At 41.6% G+C, this 16,174-nt stretch overlaps 2 protein-coding genes across 2 annotated transcripts; one reads left to right on the top strand and one right to left on the bottom strand.

Moving 5' to 3' along the window:
- Nucleotides 1–1,256: 1,256 nt before the first annotated feature.
- Nucleotides 1,257–4,305, bottom strand: cox6b2 (cytochrome c oxidase subunit 6B2). Its single transcript, XM_084944662.1, has 4 exons — nt 4,197–4,305; nt 3,616–3,785; nt 1,977–2,077; nt 1,257–1,614 (listed from the first exon to the last, which is right to left on the bottom strand). The coding sequence occupies exons 2-4, from the start codon at nt 3,719–3,721 to the stop codon at nt 1,561–1,563; spliced, it is 261 nt and encodes an 86-aa protein (XP_084800788.1). The 5' UTR covers nt 3,722–3,785; nt 4,197–4,305; the 3' UTR covers nt 1,257–1,560.
- Nucleotides 4,306–6,632: 2,327 nt separating this feature from the next.
- Nucleotides 6,633–14,955, top strand: rasip1 (Ras interacting protein 1). Its single transcript, XM_084944768.1, has 16 exons — nt 6,633–6,892; nt 7,566–7,687; nt 7,927–8,378; nt 8,552–8,812; nt 8,922–9,163; nt 9,243–9,407; nt 9,937–10,141; nt 10,391–10,689; nt 10,799–10,960; nt 11,884–11,924; nt 12,203–12,357; nt 12,506–12,618; nt 13,416–13,710; nt 13,921–14,084; nt 14,172–14,313; nt 14,416–14,955. The coding sequence occupies exons 2-16, from the start codon at nt 7,566–7,568 to the stop codon at nt 14,592–14,594; spliced, it is 2,997 nt and encodes a 998-aa protein (XP_084800894.1). The 5' UTR covers nt 6,633–6,892; the 3' UTR covers nt 14,595–14,955.
- Nucleotides 14,956–16,174: the final 1,219 nt, after the last annotated feature.

Here is a 16,174-nt window from a genome sequence, read left to right as displayed (position 1 = left end):
CGGCTCAGATTTGAAGCAGGAACCTTCTTGTTATGAGGCAACAGAGCAATCCACTGAATCACAGTCCTGTCACAGATCTTGTGATCCTTGTGTCAAGTAACCCTCTGACCTCTGTTCCATGCATTATTTGCAGTGTATATGACCACACCTGTGCTGCTTTATTCTTACACTGTCTGGAACAATCCTTAAGAAAATGATAGGTTGATGTCTTCAAGGGAACCTGGACAAATTTAGTGGGAACACAACTGAAGACGGTGCCAAGTTACCCCTTGAACCTTTGTCCTATATATCTACCGTATATCTCTATCTATCTATATACAGAGGTAGTACAAATTGGGATTCCCTAAAGCCACCATCCTCCTTTATCTGACTCATGCCAATGGATCTGAAGCATTCTGATTACATTTAGCACCTATACAGCAGTATATTTTCATATAATTTGGATCACATTAGGGAAAGTAATCAAATTCCAAGCCAGAGAATGACACTTCAGGTGTTTTTACTGTGGTTTGGTATAAAAACTGTTCCAAATCGACTAAAAAAAAATAATGTAGGGCCCAATTATTTTAACTATTTTATACAGCGAGTGAGTGACAATAGTGCACCCTTGTGGTAAAAAGGGTGATTTCAACAAAATCAGCCTCTGACCTCAGTGCTACTGCCACTCCGTGGAAACAAAAAGAAAAGTTGATAAATAACAGTGGGTGCTACCATTCAGTCTACCAGGTCGAGGTTACCGAGATTTAAACTCCTCAGAGATCTGTAGTAGATGCACCTATGGTATCAATGTGAAAATCCTGCATCCCAGCTTTCTCAAGTTATCACATTCAAACTTTGGTGTTCGCCCTGGGTGACAAGACCGCATCAGCATTTTGCTGAGGGTAACGAATATATCTGAGAGAATGAAATAAACTTAGTTACTCATGAAGGCCTTGCTGATACTAAATAACAGAACTGAAAACCTGCTACTGATATTCAAGTGAACTTTAAGATGAAAGCAGACAGATATGTAACAAGGCCAAAGTGAACAGAAGTTTTTGTCAGATAAAGCTTTAGAGCATTTTTGTTCATTAGTTATTGACTTCTGTGTTCACATTTTAGATATAATTACACTCTAAATGTAGTTGTAGGAGCACACTCAATTTATTCAGCTTACTGATTTTAAATGCTGAGAAATAATAAAAGAATATGAACTTTTTTGATAAATAACATGATCGTTTTGAATTACAGATGGCAAAAAAAGAAAGAACTCACAATTGATTTGTGAAATTGATTTATTTGCTCTCTGGTGACTCACAAGTCAATCCAAGACAGCAGAATACTGAACAACTTCCTGAAATAAAGCTGCACTGGTATTTATTAAATCAACCACACTAAAGACCAGTTTATAACAGAGGCAGGAAACACATGTTTAAGCTTTAAAACGGTGCTTGTTGTGCGTGTTTTTAGTTTGTAAGACCAGTGCTAATAATGAAAGGGTAACAGTTGTAAAGACATTTGTAGGCAGATGAAAGAGGTTGCAAGTAATAGTCTTGCAGCCACCTGTCATGACGGGTTAGTTCAGATCTTTCCAGGGAAACTTCCGTTTTCTATCTGCTCATCCCATTTAGAAACCTGCAGGAGACATTAAAGAAAACATGAGGCTTAAGTGTAACTTACGCCTACCAGCAGCAGTAGATTCTTAGCCTTGGAAATGGTGATGAGACACAACAGTCTCACACAAGTTACATGTGATGTGGAAACTGTTTCAAAACATCAACTGCAAACAAGGTTTCCAGCTTTGACTGCAACACATGCAGCAGCGAGAACTTTGTGTCACAACGGTAAATGTGATGAAACGCAAAAGCTTAATGTGCTTAAAGAGCCCCAAACTCCTGTTTACTCCAGAACAGTCATTCAGAAGAAAAAAAACACTGGAAGTACAGGGAAACAAACTGTGGCAGTCAGAGACATCTGCAGTTTCTTCTTAAACTTACCCAGCTCATAGGGCAGAGGCTCTTGTAAACCTTCTGGTACCACTCACATGGAGAAACTTCCTGGCCTTTGGCTGACAGAGCTTTGTTGCACCTGTGGAAGTCTGCAAGAACAAAAAGGGTACAGGGTTTACTTAAATGATAAAAGTCTTCTTGAAGACAAATAGTACCGGCATGAAGCAAAACTAAGAGCTCATTGTGAAAACAGGTTAAAGCTTTTCTGTTTACATAAAACATCATTTTAAAATGAACTGGTGTTTACATTTGCTGAAGTACCTAATATGAACACTGAATGCTTGGAGGAGGGGAATGTCTTTTTTGTCCTTCTCAATGGCTTCTCTTCAGGATTTGTTTGATATGTTTCAACTTCCTGAATAACAATACCTATTGTCTGTCCAGTGCAGCAGCTGCTGTTATTGCACTGATTTTTATCTATTTTTTTTTATCTAACACATTTATCTGAAAAAAAGAGAAGAAACACAGAAAGATAACAGCCAGAAAACAATCAGGTTAGAGTGTTAATATTAAGTAAAGTTTTGTTATGGTTTATTTACAAAAAGGTTTAAAGTCCCCATCTGAGAGCGAGTGAACTTTTAAAGAATGTTTGGCGGTCTTGTCACCAAGTCAAGTATCTTTTACTCAACATACTAGCTCTTCATTAAAAAAAAATCCTTTCAGGATTATTTTAAGTACTTAATCGCAAAGACATTGTTTCTTACACATCAGTTAAAAAAACATAGCAATCCAAGTATAACATATAGCACATCATTATACTTGGATGGATTGTGTTACAGTGATGGCATAGTGATACTAGTGTAACATTGGGCTTTATAATGTATACTTTGTGAGACTCATATAGGGAAGTTTGAAAATTATGCATGAATTAAGAGTACCAATTCCAGTCATCAGTCTCTCCCCCTCCATTTATTTATATTTTGCTTCCAAGGAGTCAGACTTTGTCATTTTTAAAGTTGTCTTGAGTAACAGTTCTGCAGCCTTTCTGAAGACCTTTCAAAGTTTCTTTTGACATTGGCTGTTTTTCGCTCTTTATTAGTCCAGTCCTTGTACATGAACATTTCCAGAGGAATATTTTTTTGATTTCTTTGTTTAGCCAACTAACACTGACCTATAAAAGCATTAAAAAGGTCAAGGGAGGAACCAGTGTTGCATCCACACATAACAACAACTCAGCAAAGAACCAATTCCAGATTGCATTTTTGGCACTTTGTTACTAGCACCAGTCACTGATTCCCATTTTTTAAGTTACATCTAAGAACCAGACCTTTTAAATTTTCTACAGCAAATGACCAGTATCATGTCCTTGAGAAAGGAAACATCAAACAAAGACCTGACAGATGCATCTGGACTGACTGTCAACAAGGGACACATGGGGGGGGGGGGGCGTATCATTTTTTTTTTTTTTTTTTACCTTAAATACTGTATTTCCGTGTTTGTTTACATGGTCCAATGAACTGCTCACATTTCCCATTTCCATAGCACAAAGTAAAGAAATAAAAAGTGTTTTTGCACAGTACTAAAAATAGCCCCATACACGCATCTGAAGTGCATGTCCTGTTGTGTTAAGACAGTTCTGGTCAGGTTAATGTATGATAATGTGTGATCACAGCACAGCAGTCCTCACCCAGGTAGTTTTGGAAGCAGTTTCGGGTCTGGTTGGTGTTTGGGAATCGGGCGTCAAACGGAGCCGTCTTGTAGTTCTTGATCTTATCTGACACGGCTTCGGCCATTTTTCTATCCTTCAGTCAGTGGGAGGTTTAAACGATGTTGAAACAGGGCACGGCCTAGGTTAGCCTGCAGGGGAAACAGGAATAAAAAGGTGTAAGACAAACGAGACATTTAACTAGTGTTAGCTATCACAGAGGGAACAACGCTAGTTAACCGAGCTACTAGACGTTTACAGTCTCATTGCTACTAATTCAGATACACACAAATTACATGTTTTGAGGATATAAATCTATTGTCATAAGCACACAGGTCGATATACAAATGAGCCCAGTCAACATAATCAGACAAAATAACTCAGGCAATAGGTTATCGCTAGCCGTTAGCTCAAAGCTAACGAGTTAATCTGTGTGTATACGGCCGTAATTAACACGCAGCACTTAAACCGTTTTAAACGACAACGAAACGCTGGAAAGACACATTTAAAGGTTCAAAAGGTTAAGGTTAGAACAGCATACTACGAAGTTATGAATAGCTAACCTTGGGACGCTTCTTCAACGTGTCCTCTCTAGAAAAAAATGTCCTTCCTCTCCGACGCGCAAGGCACGCTGGGATATCGCCGTAATCAAATCCGTCCTGTTTATTTACGACAGCGTTTAATCTTTAACATTCACGTATTTGTATAATAATTGTATGTATGTATTTATGTTTTTTTTCAGAGGTAAAAAGTTAACATACAGCGAAATAAGAAGTGTCAAGGGTCAAAGAAGAAGTTTATTATATATTTATTTATTTGCTTCCCCCCGTGTGACCTCCGGATTTGTTGCTGCTTGAGGGAAAGCGGTGGTTTTCATTCTGCGACATAATATTTCCAGATTTTGGATCAAAAGATGACCTCACCTTCTTGCCTTTAAGGCTGTTTGGTTCTAAGTCACTTAGACCTCAGATTAAATCAATGCCAGACCCCAGATATCCTTAAAAAAAATCAGATACATTCCTGTGTTTCTGCTCTTAATTTGTACCCATATTTTGCTGCCCCCTCCCAGAGTTTCCGACACTGTGACATGATAAACAGAAGAAAATATGTAACCTATTAAGAGCAATTTTTTCAAAGCGTAGCTTAACCCAGTATTATTATTTTATTTTTATTTTTTTGGTGACGTCTTCTTCTTTTAATGTCTTGGTTGCTCTTAGATATCTTGCATATATACCCACTAAATACTTCACTACTTATATGTTGCTAGGGTTGGGCCCCCTTTGATTCAACAAGGTGCTGGAAAAATTCCTCAGAGAGTCTGGTCCACATCGTGATGACAGCATCACACAGATCCTGCAGATTTGTCAGCTGCACGTAGGTGATGTGAATCTCCTGTTCCACCACATCACAAAGGTTCTCTATTTGAGATCTGGTGACTGTGGAGGGCATGTGAGTACACTTGAACTCATTGCCATGTTCAAGAAGCCAGTTTGAGATGATTTGACCTTTGTGATGGTTTGACCAAGGTGTGTTATCCTGCTTGAAGCACCCATCAGAAGATGGGTAGACTGGCGTCTTAATAGGATAGACATGGACACGGCGTTTAAATGATGATCAGTTGGTACTAAAAGGTCTAAAGTGTCCCAAGAAAACATCCGCCATATTGCAACAGCAGCAGCATGAACGATTGACACAAGGTGTTCTTTCATGTTGTTTACACCAAATTCTGATTTTACCATGAATGTCGGAGAAGAAATTGAGACTTATCAGACCAAACAATATTCTGTTGTGTTCTAATTTTGTTGTAAGCTGTAGCCTCAGTTTCCTGTTCTTATCTGACAGGAGTGGCACATGTTGTGGTGATTTGTTGCTGTGGCTCTTCTGCTTCAAGGTTGACATGTTGTGTTTTCAGAGATGCTTTTCTGCATATCTTGGTTGAGACAGGGGGTTATTTTGAGTTACTAGTGCCTTCCTATCAGCTCAAAGCAGTCTGGCCATTTTCTTTCGACCTCTGACAAGAAGGCAGCAAAGGATGTTCACCCAGAGAGCTACTGCTCACTGGATATTTTCTCTTTTTTTGGACCATTTTCTGTAAACCCTAGAGATGTTTGTGTGGGAAAATCCCAGCAAATCAACACCTTCTGAAATATTCAAAATCACTTAACCCCCTTTTCACCTTTTCTTCCTCATTCTGATGCTCAGTTTGAACATCAGCACCACATGCACTAACAAGCAGTTGGACAGGTGTGCCTAATGAAGTGACCGGTGAGCATAGGTAATACATTCAGCACTCCTCTGGTTCACAAACAATACGAAATTTTCATATCACTTCATTGGTAGTGACAATAACAGGAAATTTTAACATTTAATCATAAGTAATATATTATTTTCTCTTTTAGTCATTGTAAGAACTTGGAAATGGTGGAGGAGTCTTTGTAATGGGACAAACTTTATTAGCCCTTTATGATGACTGTGACAGTGTCCTTTCTCTTTCCATCAACATCTTCCTGCTGAAGACCAGGTCAAAGATCACAGGTGTCTCGCTCTAGCTTCCTGTCTCACTGTGTGCATTTCCTTCATCCTCTTTTCAGCAAAACTTCAAACTTCCTTGCATTTTGTTGAGCACTGTGATAGTCTTTCTCATCATAAATCACGTCACACCTGGTTTAAATCAAAAATAGTCTTTTAAACCCATTAAGGCTTTTTCATATAATTTAGCTTTATTCTGTGACATTTTCATTTAACTCAGATGGGTAAAAAGATAGATATCGAGATTGTTTTGTGCAGAGTACAATACAGTATATTATATTCCCAACAGGGTGCCAAACACCCATGTGTGTGTTTGTGTGTGTAAATTTACCGTTCTCTCACTTCTACCAATCTCTGCCTCTCTTTCTCACTCAGTCAGGATATAGGTGTTGTCCAAAGCAAAGGAAGGAAATTCTGTCACTTAGAACAATGGGTTGGTTTCTCTATCTATAGACCCAGAGCGCCCGAGAACCAGAGAGAGGGAGGTAGCAGCCACTTAGAGTAAAAAACTAATGAAAAGGGGCATTTTCTTTAACAGAAGAAAAAAGAATTATTAGAATTAAAGATGCCTTTGTACATTTTTAAGGAGCCGAGGCCTTTAGAAAATGGATTTTCATCCTGAGGAGAAGGACGAGCACACATTTTTTAGGGTACTTTGAGCTGCGCATTGGCATTTTAGTGGCAAAGGATAATCAAAACACACTATAAAAAGGATTTGAAGTAACTGTGGGTAAGTTTGTTCAAAACCAAATAATTTGAGTAATTTCTTTCTTGTAGTATTTAGAATTCTGTGAAAATATCCCAACGTGGTTTTCTAGGAGAGGAGGCCTTTCTGCCTAGAATACCAATAACAGATTTTAGGTGTGGACGCATGTCGAGAAATGGCGTGTCTGAGGGAACTACTTTAAAAAGGAACTCATTTTCAACACAGTACTAGCCTTTATCTCAAAATTCTAATCGTAGCTAAAAGAAAACATGTTATCCTAAATTGTGATGGTAGGTTAAATAGAAGTGTTACAGAGAATTGGACAGGCAGTGACCTTTGGAGTGGGTTTTTCCCTGTCACTGCGACAGCTGGACCTGAGTCCTACAAAACACACTTCCTGTTTGAGGATAGGAAAACACACTGTGATTTTCAGGGGCTGTAGGGAGGGCTAATGTCTTTTCATTTGTTTTTACCATGTTGACAACCTGCTGTAGGTATCCTGTTGATATTTTTGAAGGTTGACATCATTCCATTGTTATATTGTTTATATCCTGGCACTGGTGACACACAGCCTTTGGTATGGTGCGGAGAAATATTATTAAGGGAAACCTAATGTTTATATATCTTATAAAAAGATGGGTTATTACGTTGATTTTAGAGAGAATTGCCCTTTAATATCTGAATTCTTCTCGGTCAGATGGAGGGATCTGGCAGTCCTCGATTCAGGAAACTCCATTTCCCAGTGGGTTTGTGGATCAACTCCCCCAGGAAACACTTTGCAAAGCTTGGTGGTCGTTGGCCCAGCGCGCTCTCTGTCAAGTCAGTCTAAACTTCTTTAATTCGCTTTTTTTAAATTAATCTTTAGTTTTGTTCTAACTTGTGTCCTGCATGTAGAATTAGTTTGTGTATTGATCTTATCTTATCTCACTTCCACTGTCATTTGTATTCATGTCTTCCATTTATTTTAGTCCTTGTTGTTTGTCAGTCATAAGCTGACTTGTCCCTTCCTTTCTGCTTCCTCTCTCCTCCATCTGTCTTCCCTCCTCTGTTGTTTCCAGGTCGACTACCAGCTCTGACGCAGCCTCTCTCCACGAGGCCCCCTCTGCTCCTTCCTCTTCCCTTTCTAACTCCACCCCCTCGCTGGCTTCCCCTACCCCATCCCCATCTCCTTCCCCGGCCTTCCTCAGGCCGCGGCCTGCTGCACCCCAGTCCCGTGCTAAGCGCCTTTCCCATCTCTTCTTACGGGGGCGTTCCAACAGTGACCGGGACCGGGCAGTGGGAGAGAAGGAGAGAGAAGTTTGGGCTCATTCGGCAGCCCCCTCCTCCCACCACTACTTGCCCCCTGCTTCTTCCTCTGCCCCAGGCCTGATCAAAATCTATGGAGATGCACTCTCCAGTGGAGCCAATTATCGCTCCCTGCTGGCCAACATACACTCCACAGCCAGGCAACTCATTGCCCAGGTCATCACTCGCTACACTGAAAGAGAGCGGGAGGAGACAGATGACGCAGGTATGAAAGGGAAATTTTGGCTCATTTGGACCTCTGCTGCGATCCATGACTGAGAATTGTTTGCTTAAAAAATTTTTACCAATTGGGAATGACTTTATATAAACATAAATAGCAGTGTTATGGAAAAATAATTACCCTCCCCCTCATTCCCCCTTTCCTCCATTACTTTCTAGTTCTCCAGAAACACAGCCCTGAAGACTTCCTATTGTGTGATGTCATTGGAAAGCCCATCCAGCAGCCAGATGGAGCTATCAAATGGGAGACAGAGTGCCGGAGAAGCGTTGCCCCGTGGGAATGTCCTTTGCTGTTAGTGGACATGTGGCGGCCTAAGGATGGATTTGAGCGGCGCTTTGAAATCCAAAGGAAGGAAGACTATGAGAGAGAAGAGTTAGAGAGGGAGAAGGAGCGTGAGAGGGAGGGAGAGAACTACCAAGGTACGTATGAGATGCAGCAGATAGGTACAGTGGCAAGAAAAGAAAAATTTGACCATTTATGCACAGCACAGGGCAAAGCTGATTGATACTTGGGTTGTCTGGGCAACAGGTGTGCGCTGGCGGCGGAGCAGGATGTCATCAGGTGGCGGAGCAGAGGAGGGCGAACGGGGTCACCGTGGAAGGAACACAGAGCTGAGGAGGAGCATCAGCGACATGAACCTCAGTCTGCGACGTCGCCAAGGCAATCACGTCAGCAACGACCCCCGCGGTTCTGGAAACCGGGCTAACAACAGCGCAGGGGTGCATGACAGGAAGAACATTGTGAGCATGATCAACCCACAGCCAGGAGAGGTAAAGAGAAGGCTGCAGTAAGTAGAAGCTGAACTGACCACACGTTCGGTCTTCTAACCATCATAAACCATTTCTGCAGATCAGGGCGTCGAAAGCTGAAGGGAAGGTTGGATGGACAAACCAGCCGGCAGAGGATGAGAAGGATTATTCCAGCTGTGACCTGGAAGTGATGTCACAAAGTCTGATCCTTCCACCTACAGACCGGCCTTACTTCCTGTTGCTACAGGGTTACGATCAGAGCAAGGCAAGACATGCTGACAGATGGTATCGCCCATACAAATTCTCGCAAACAACACCCACGCACACGTACATTATGTAAACACATAAACATACATAAACAGCAATGTACTCGTTGACATGCGCTCTCATGTGCGCATTAGCAAAAGAGCAGGCATGGCTGTAGTGGAGCTGTGCACATGCATGCACACACCCTGTGCATTACATCATACCTGCATGTCTGTAATCGCCACATACCATCAGGGTTTCCATCCCTCTACACGCTTCTCCCATTCACCACCCAGCACAAAACAGCCTCTGAGCAGCACAATGCCAGAAAATGTATCCATCAAATGCACAAAACCCCCCTGTGTACATCACTTCATCTCACACAATGACCTCACACAGGTCTCCATTGTAACAAACTGTGACACACTTCATTCCTTATCGACTGCCTTCTGTTTGGCTTAACATCTGATAGAAGATTGATATAAACCATAACACTTAAAAGATAACAGACCTCCCTGACTCACTGATCCACTGTGTGTTTTGTGTAGGATTTTGTTTTGTACATCATGTCGGGACATATGCATGTGTTTGGAAGGAAACCCACAATAAGGGAGAGAGAGAAGGATAGAGAGAGAGAGAGGAAGGGGAAGAGGCCGCTGAAGGTGGACACGTTCCTGTCTGCTCCTGACCTTTTGGCTAGACACTTACTAGTCCGGAGAGACTCCGCTGTTCCAGAGACACCCACTGGACAAGGTACACCGGCGCAGATCATCGTTAGAGTCTTGCTGCACTCTCTTGCAGAAAATACAAAACTAGAGAAGGTAGATCGTTCATCCAAAGTAAGACATAATCATTGTTCTCAATGTTATTCCTGTTAAAAGAGGATTCTTCCTCTCCATTTTTGTCAAATGCTAGTTCACAGGGAATAATTTACCTTGACATGACTGTCATAAACTGGTGGGTAAATTTAAACTCAATAATATTTTATGAATTTTATCCCAGCCCTGATGCGACCTTTCAGAGGAGGTGCAGTTACACACAATGGAGTGGCCCTTTACAGGGAGACGGTCCTAAAGCCGGGCGATGTGATTGGTCTGGGGAACCACTTTCTTTTCTTGTATCGTGACCCTCGTGTGACTCCGCCTCCACCGCTGGCACTGACCTTGCCATGGCAAACTGATGCCTCCACCACCTGCTGCCCTTCAGGGTTGGTGGACAGACAGGAAGCTCTGAGGCAGTACCTGGGCTCCACTGAGGCCGTGTTGAAATTCCATTCTCGTCACGCCGATTCCTTGTTACAGGTAAGAAGGGAAAATAGCAGACTTCTTATAGTCTGACTGTAGTTATCTAGTCGAAATAAACTAGCTTTTATTTATACATATATGTGTTGATCCTTTACTTTTCTCATAGGAGATCATCTCCAGAAATTCCTCTCCAGACTCTGGAGGCGGGCCTTTAGCTCCAGCTTATCTCCTGTCAATCATGATAGATCATGCCTCCAAACACCTGGACCCTGCTCTCCTACCACAGATATTGCTCAAGTCAGCCAATCTAATAAAAGAAATTGTGTGGGTAAGTAACACAAACAAACAAAAACAATAGCTTGATTTCATGTTTGGTATTGTTACTTGTTCACATCTTGTTTTTGCAATCCTCAATTTAGCATTTGCTGGTCATAAACCAAAGTATTGGACAAAATTAAAACTTTAAATGGTGCTACATAAAAAGTCAGGAGATGGGTGTCAAAATATGTCACTAAAACACAACAATCTCAGCCTCCCAGTGAAAAGAAGGTGCGAGCTGATTCATGTTGGTGTATTCTTTTATATCTGTTGCCCACTGAAATAAATTACTTATTACTATTTCAAACCTACTTTGCGCACCTGAATTCAATTTATCATTCCAGTCTTTCCATTTTCCGTCTTACTGTCAATAAAACATTCAAAGGATCAGCAAATTCAGAAGGATTCATCCTCTGGGGACCATGAGCCTCTAGACCAAAGCTCAAGGCCATCAATTCACCAGCTGTTAAGATAACTTGGACAAAATTAATGGACCAACTGGGAGACATTGCTTTCCAAAGAGTCATGCTGCTTGTGTAATTAAAAAAATACAACATATATAATCATATCTGTGACGTGTGAATTAATAATATGTTGGAGGAAGTCAGAGAATGGCTCATCTATGGAACAAATGTTAAGTTTTTTATATTTAATGACAGTATGGTCGTGACCACACTTAAACAAGTCTGGCAGATAAACCTCAGGTAGGCAGATTGAGAATGCCACATTAAGTCAGACAGAAAAACCAGCAGACAGACATATGCCCTTCATTGTGGCCTACTGGCTTGTGAGCAGGAGTGAGGATGGGCTGATGTCACTTCCCTCCCGCTGGAAAATCTGCTCTAACTGTCCAGGCTGCAGGGCTAGACTCCACTCCACCTCCTCCACCCCCACACTAAGTCTCGTCTCTTCTGTTTCCAACTATCTTTGCAGGATAACATTAAGGAATTTGGGGATAAGCATCCCACGCAAAAGTAAGAATATTTATGTTCTACGTAATGTTTCCTCTGTTTAGAGATCTCCAGCTGAGTGATTCATGATACATTTGTGCCTGTGCTGTTATGTCTTTGGTAAATTTTTGTGGTATGATGGAAGCATTGTCTCGAATATAGCTAGATAATAATAACTCAGTCTATTTTTACTTCAGTATGGAGCGTTTTGCTTTTAGTGCACAAACACAAACCTGACAGGGGAATGTTCACAATACTTGATAGCAAACATAACTTTGGAATTACTTAAATGTGTTGTCCAGTTCAACAGAGCAAGAAGGAGAGATAAGCACGCCAAACGTCCAGAAACTGTCATCTGACCTTCGACCTCTCATGTTCTGGATGTCAAATGCCACGGAGCTCCTCAACTTCTTCCAGGTTAAAGTAGAAGTGATGGAGAAAGAGTGGGAGTTTGAAGGTGAGAATAACTGGAAAACAACAGAAGGGGGGAAAAAACCTTTAGAAGATCAAAAGTATAAGCTGGCACAGGAATTTGGCAAAGCTAAACAGAGAAATCAAAGCTGACACTGAGCCTGGAATTGATCATAATGATTGTTTCTTTGAAGCCCCTGGGGATCCAGTTTTGACAGCTGATATGGACACCTGCTCAGAAGCTCTGGCACAGCTGGATGATGTCATTATGCACACCTTCCAGCAGTGTGTGTATCACCTTACCAAGGTAAAGTGGAAAAAAAGCCAGATACAGCGGTCCACATACTCCGATGTGCTTTGGCTTCAAATTAACGTTACCATTTTATGTGTAATGTTGCATGCCCTTTTAAACTGTAACTCCGGATAGCCACTTCTATTTAACCTCACCGAGAGACAGCACAAATTACTTTCTTAAGACATAAAAACTGTTCCTTTCTGGAACAAGCTCACCACCACCCACAATTGATTTTAATTTTCTCCAGCTGCATGCAGCTCCTCCAGTTCCTTTGTGCATTGCATTCTGAGACCATACTTAGGATGTACTCATTTGTGAATTCATACTTTTTTGGCTTTGTGTGGAAAACCTGTATTGAATTGGAACATACTGACATGGAAATAGCAATACTAGAGGATAACATGTCCAGAAAGCCGATGCAAGCATGTTGATGGTGTAATTTTTAGCATGTTAGTCATCTTCAGTAAGAGTTCCAGCATGATCCAATCTACGATTTAGCACAAAGTGAAAGTGAGTTTAACAGAAGTGTCATTAGTGTTGTATAGTTGTGCAGTTGCTTATGAGCACAAGATTAAAAGCTTAACCTGATGATGGCGCTAGAGGAAAAGTCACCAAGGTCAGAGATCTGGACCTGTACAAAATATTGTGATAGCCATCACTTCGAGTGTTGCTACAAATCATCTTAACATCTTCTTCCACTTAATTCATTCCAGTTTATACTGTCCATTCAACATCCATCATTTCCGGATTTTTATAATATTTTTAATATAAAAATGAACTTACTTTTTTTTCTCTTTCTGTCCACAAAGACACTGTACTCCCTTCTTCCAGCCCTTCTGGACACCAACCCATTTTCCAGCGAGGAGAAGGAGAAAGAGAAGGATGGAGCTCAGGCTGCAGAGGGAGAAGAGAAAAGAAGAGGAGAAGAAGAGGTAGATGATGTGTCCACCTTGCCGCCCAAGGTTGCTGGACTTGTGGAAGTGTATCGCTGTTCCCTGATGCTGTCACGGGAGGCATGTCTTTCCCCACCGCTCACCTCGCAAACCTTCGGCTACCTCTTCTTCTTCACCAATACCTCCTTGCTCAATACTTTGCTGGAGAGAGGTGAGAAGGCACGGGGCAAAGAAATCCTGTGTGGTTAATTCAGCAATAAATACGGTATCACTTTGTAAAAACTGAAGCTAGAGATGATAAATGTGACCTTTTGGATAAAAGGAAGACTCACTGCTTTACTCCTTCTGATAAAACAAACAAAATTAGCTTTTTTCAAATGTTTTTTCTGTTTTCTCCAACATCCTCTCCCCCTCTTTTCAGACGGACTGTTTTCATGGTCCAGAGCAGTACAGATCCGAACAAACTTAGACCTGGTTCTGGACTGGCTACAGGGGGCAGGATTAGGAGACATCGCCTCAGAGTTTATGAAGAAACTGTCAGTCACAGTCAACTTCCTGTGTATTCCCAAGACTCGACTCATCCAGGTAACACAGCTGCATGTGCAACATGCCCTTTGAGCCCTCTCCTAGAATGCCATCTAACATCTCCTCCATTAACTTCTTATCTCCAAGTCATCCTGGGCCAGTCTACAGGAAGAACATGCTTTGTTAAGTCCTTCTCAGTTGCACCACCTGCTCACCCATTACAAGCTGGGACCCAGCAGAGCTCCACCGGCATCCTGGGCCCCTCCGCCAGGCACTGAACTCAGTGGAGGTAATAAATCAAAAAGGCTTATGATTGAACATTTAATAACTATAATGAATAGTGGCATTATATGTCAAGTAAACTGTTTCTCAACCTTTTCTCATTTTTCAGACATCTTTGAGAGCTTTTTGGACCATCCTCCTCTTATCCTGCCAAATGAGACACCACGCCTTGACCTCTCCCAGCCAATCCCAAGCCCTGAGCTACAAAAAGAAGTTACACGTCTCCGCACCTTCTTGTGGGGACTCGACCAGGATGAGCTCCCAGCCAATCAGAGGACTCGGCTCTGAGAAGCCCATATATGTCTCTGTATTAATGTCTCATAGAAATAAAAAAAGGATATCACCAAAAACATCAAACTGGACACCAGAAAATAATGCAAACCGGACGTGCTTTCTGTATTTTTATTGGCTGGTTGTTGGTTTTCCTCACACCTTCATATCATCTCATTTATTCACTTAGATATTGTCTAGCTAAATAAATGTACTAGCTCTGGCATGACTTTATTGGATTTGTTTGAAAGCAAGGAGTAAAACCCCATGTCTGTTAGGTAACATAGTGTTGTGCTTTACATGGCTGTTTTCCTTGGCTTCCGTGTATGTTTTCAAACTACTTGTTTTTAATAAAATGCTGAATTCTAGCCTAAAAGACTTACAGTTTCCGCATGGTCTTTGACAAGCTTGTTTCCCACAGCGGGGCCCCTGGGGCTTGGCACATACCTTTGCTTCTACACCAAAGAAACATTCCACAAGGTGGCGATGCAGGACTCACTCCACTTGTAGGTTAACCGATGAGTCTGCAGGTAGAACTGCCTGACTAAGGAGGTGACCGTACAACTGCATTATCGACTGATCCAAAGCACATTCTCATTTCCTGTAATAATGGCATCATTTTACGCAGGGGTCATGACTCAGCGAGCAAATGAGACTGTGATCATCGCGCACAAAGGTTACCTTTACCAAGGTAAGCTGTTGTAAAGGCCAAAGCTGGTTACTTAAAAGCAGGAATGAGTTTTCATTCCCCTTTGGTCAATGTGACACACTGGTGTGTAGGGTTTCCTTTTTCATTAATGTGGTGCGATCCCCCTGAGTCCCTGAAGAAAAAGTCCAGCTCATTAAGCACAAAACAGCAAGAAGTTCTCATGAGTAGACAGCAGACAGGTGATATCATCATTGAGAGTGAGTAACTTGAAAGTGCGTCTGTTCCAGTTTGGCAATATCCAGTCAATTTAACTGCGGGGTCAGCCAAACGTCTTTAGAAAACAGTTCCCAACTTTCTTTGTTTTGAGAATGAAGCTCTGTGACGTCTCAGAGAAAGTTATCACGCTCCTCCTTTGGCGTCGATCCAAATGGCTTCCTTTCTTCCGGTCAGCTTCTCAGATGAGTTCCTTTACGGTAAAAAGCCAAAAATTTTCCAAAAACACATCAGTCCCGTGAGAGACCCCTGCTTACATCATTACTGTTGCCACTGGTTCTGTCCCCTCGCTTTCTTACTGTGCCGACACTGAAAAACATGCCACTGAAAAAGACCAGTTATAGATTATGAATCACGAGGAGAGGCCCCCTGTGGTTAAATTCATCAATTAGGTGATTGTAATCACTCTCATTTGAAATTCAATGTGGCGTATGAGTGAGAGTGAGACTGCGTTGTGTGCTAATTTAAACTTTCCAGTAATGCCATACAGATGTAGTTTGTAGCTTTATAATTAAACACAGATGGAAGACAGACTGGTATAGGTCCGTGCTCATTGTGTGATAATACAGTAGTCTGTGATACAATGCGGTGACCAGTGTCTGAGTACTATCACTAACAAGTGAGGTTTTGTAAGGATGTGACACACACAAGGTTTTCTGTGATCTCAATCACTAAC

Source organism: Perissodus microlepis, chromosome 11, assembly GCF_051167445.1.
Source record: "Perissodus microlepis isolate ML-2025 ecotype Zambia chromosome 11, ASM5116744v1, whole genome shotgun sequence".
Taxonomy (NCBI): domain Eukaryota; kingdom Metazoa; phylum Chordata; class Actinopteri; order Cichliformes; family Cichlidae; genus Perissodus; species Perissodus microlepis.
The sequence above is the reverse complement of the archived record's forward strand: the minus strand, read 5'-3'. Positions and strand labels throughout refer to the sequence as shown.

Bases quoted from the DNA above. Each gene is read 5' to 3' on its own strand.
- cox6b2 (XM_084944662.1), bottom strand. From the start codon at position 3,721: ATGGCCGAAGCCGTGTCAGATAAGATCAAGAACTACAAGACGGCTCCG. The intron at 2,078-3,615 runs GTGAGGACTGCT...TTGTTCTTGCAG, and splicing joins CTGCTTCCAAAACTACCTGG to ACTTCCACAGGTGCAACAAA. The intron at 1,615-1,976 runs GTAAGTTTAAGA...TGTCTCCTGCAG, and splicing joins GCCTCTGCCCTATGAGCTGG to GTTTCTAAATGGGATGAGCA.
- rasip1 (XM_084944768.1), top strand. From the start codon at position 7,566: ATGGAGGGATCTGGCAGTCCTCGATTCAGGAAACTCCATTTCCCAGTG. The intron at 9,164-9,242 runs GTAAAGAGAAGG...CCATTTCTGCAG, and splicing joins TCAACCCACAGCCAGGAGAG to ATCAGGGCGTCGAAAGCTGA. The intron at 9,408-9,936 runs GCAAGACATGCT...TGTTTTGTGTAG, and splicing joins AGGGTTACGATCAGAGCAAG to GATTTTGTTTTGTACATCAT.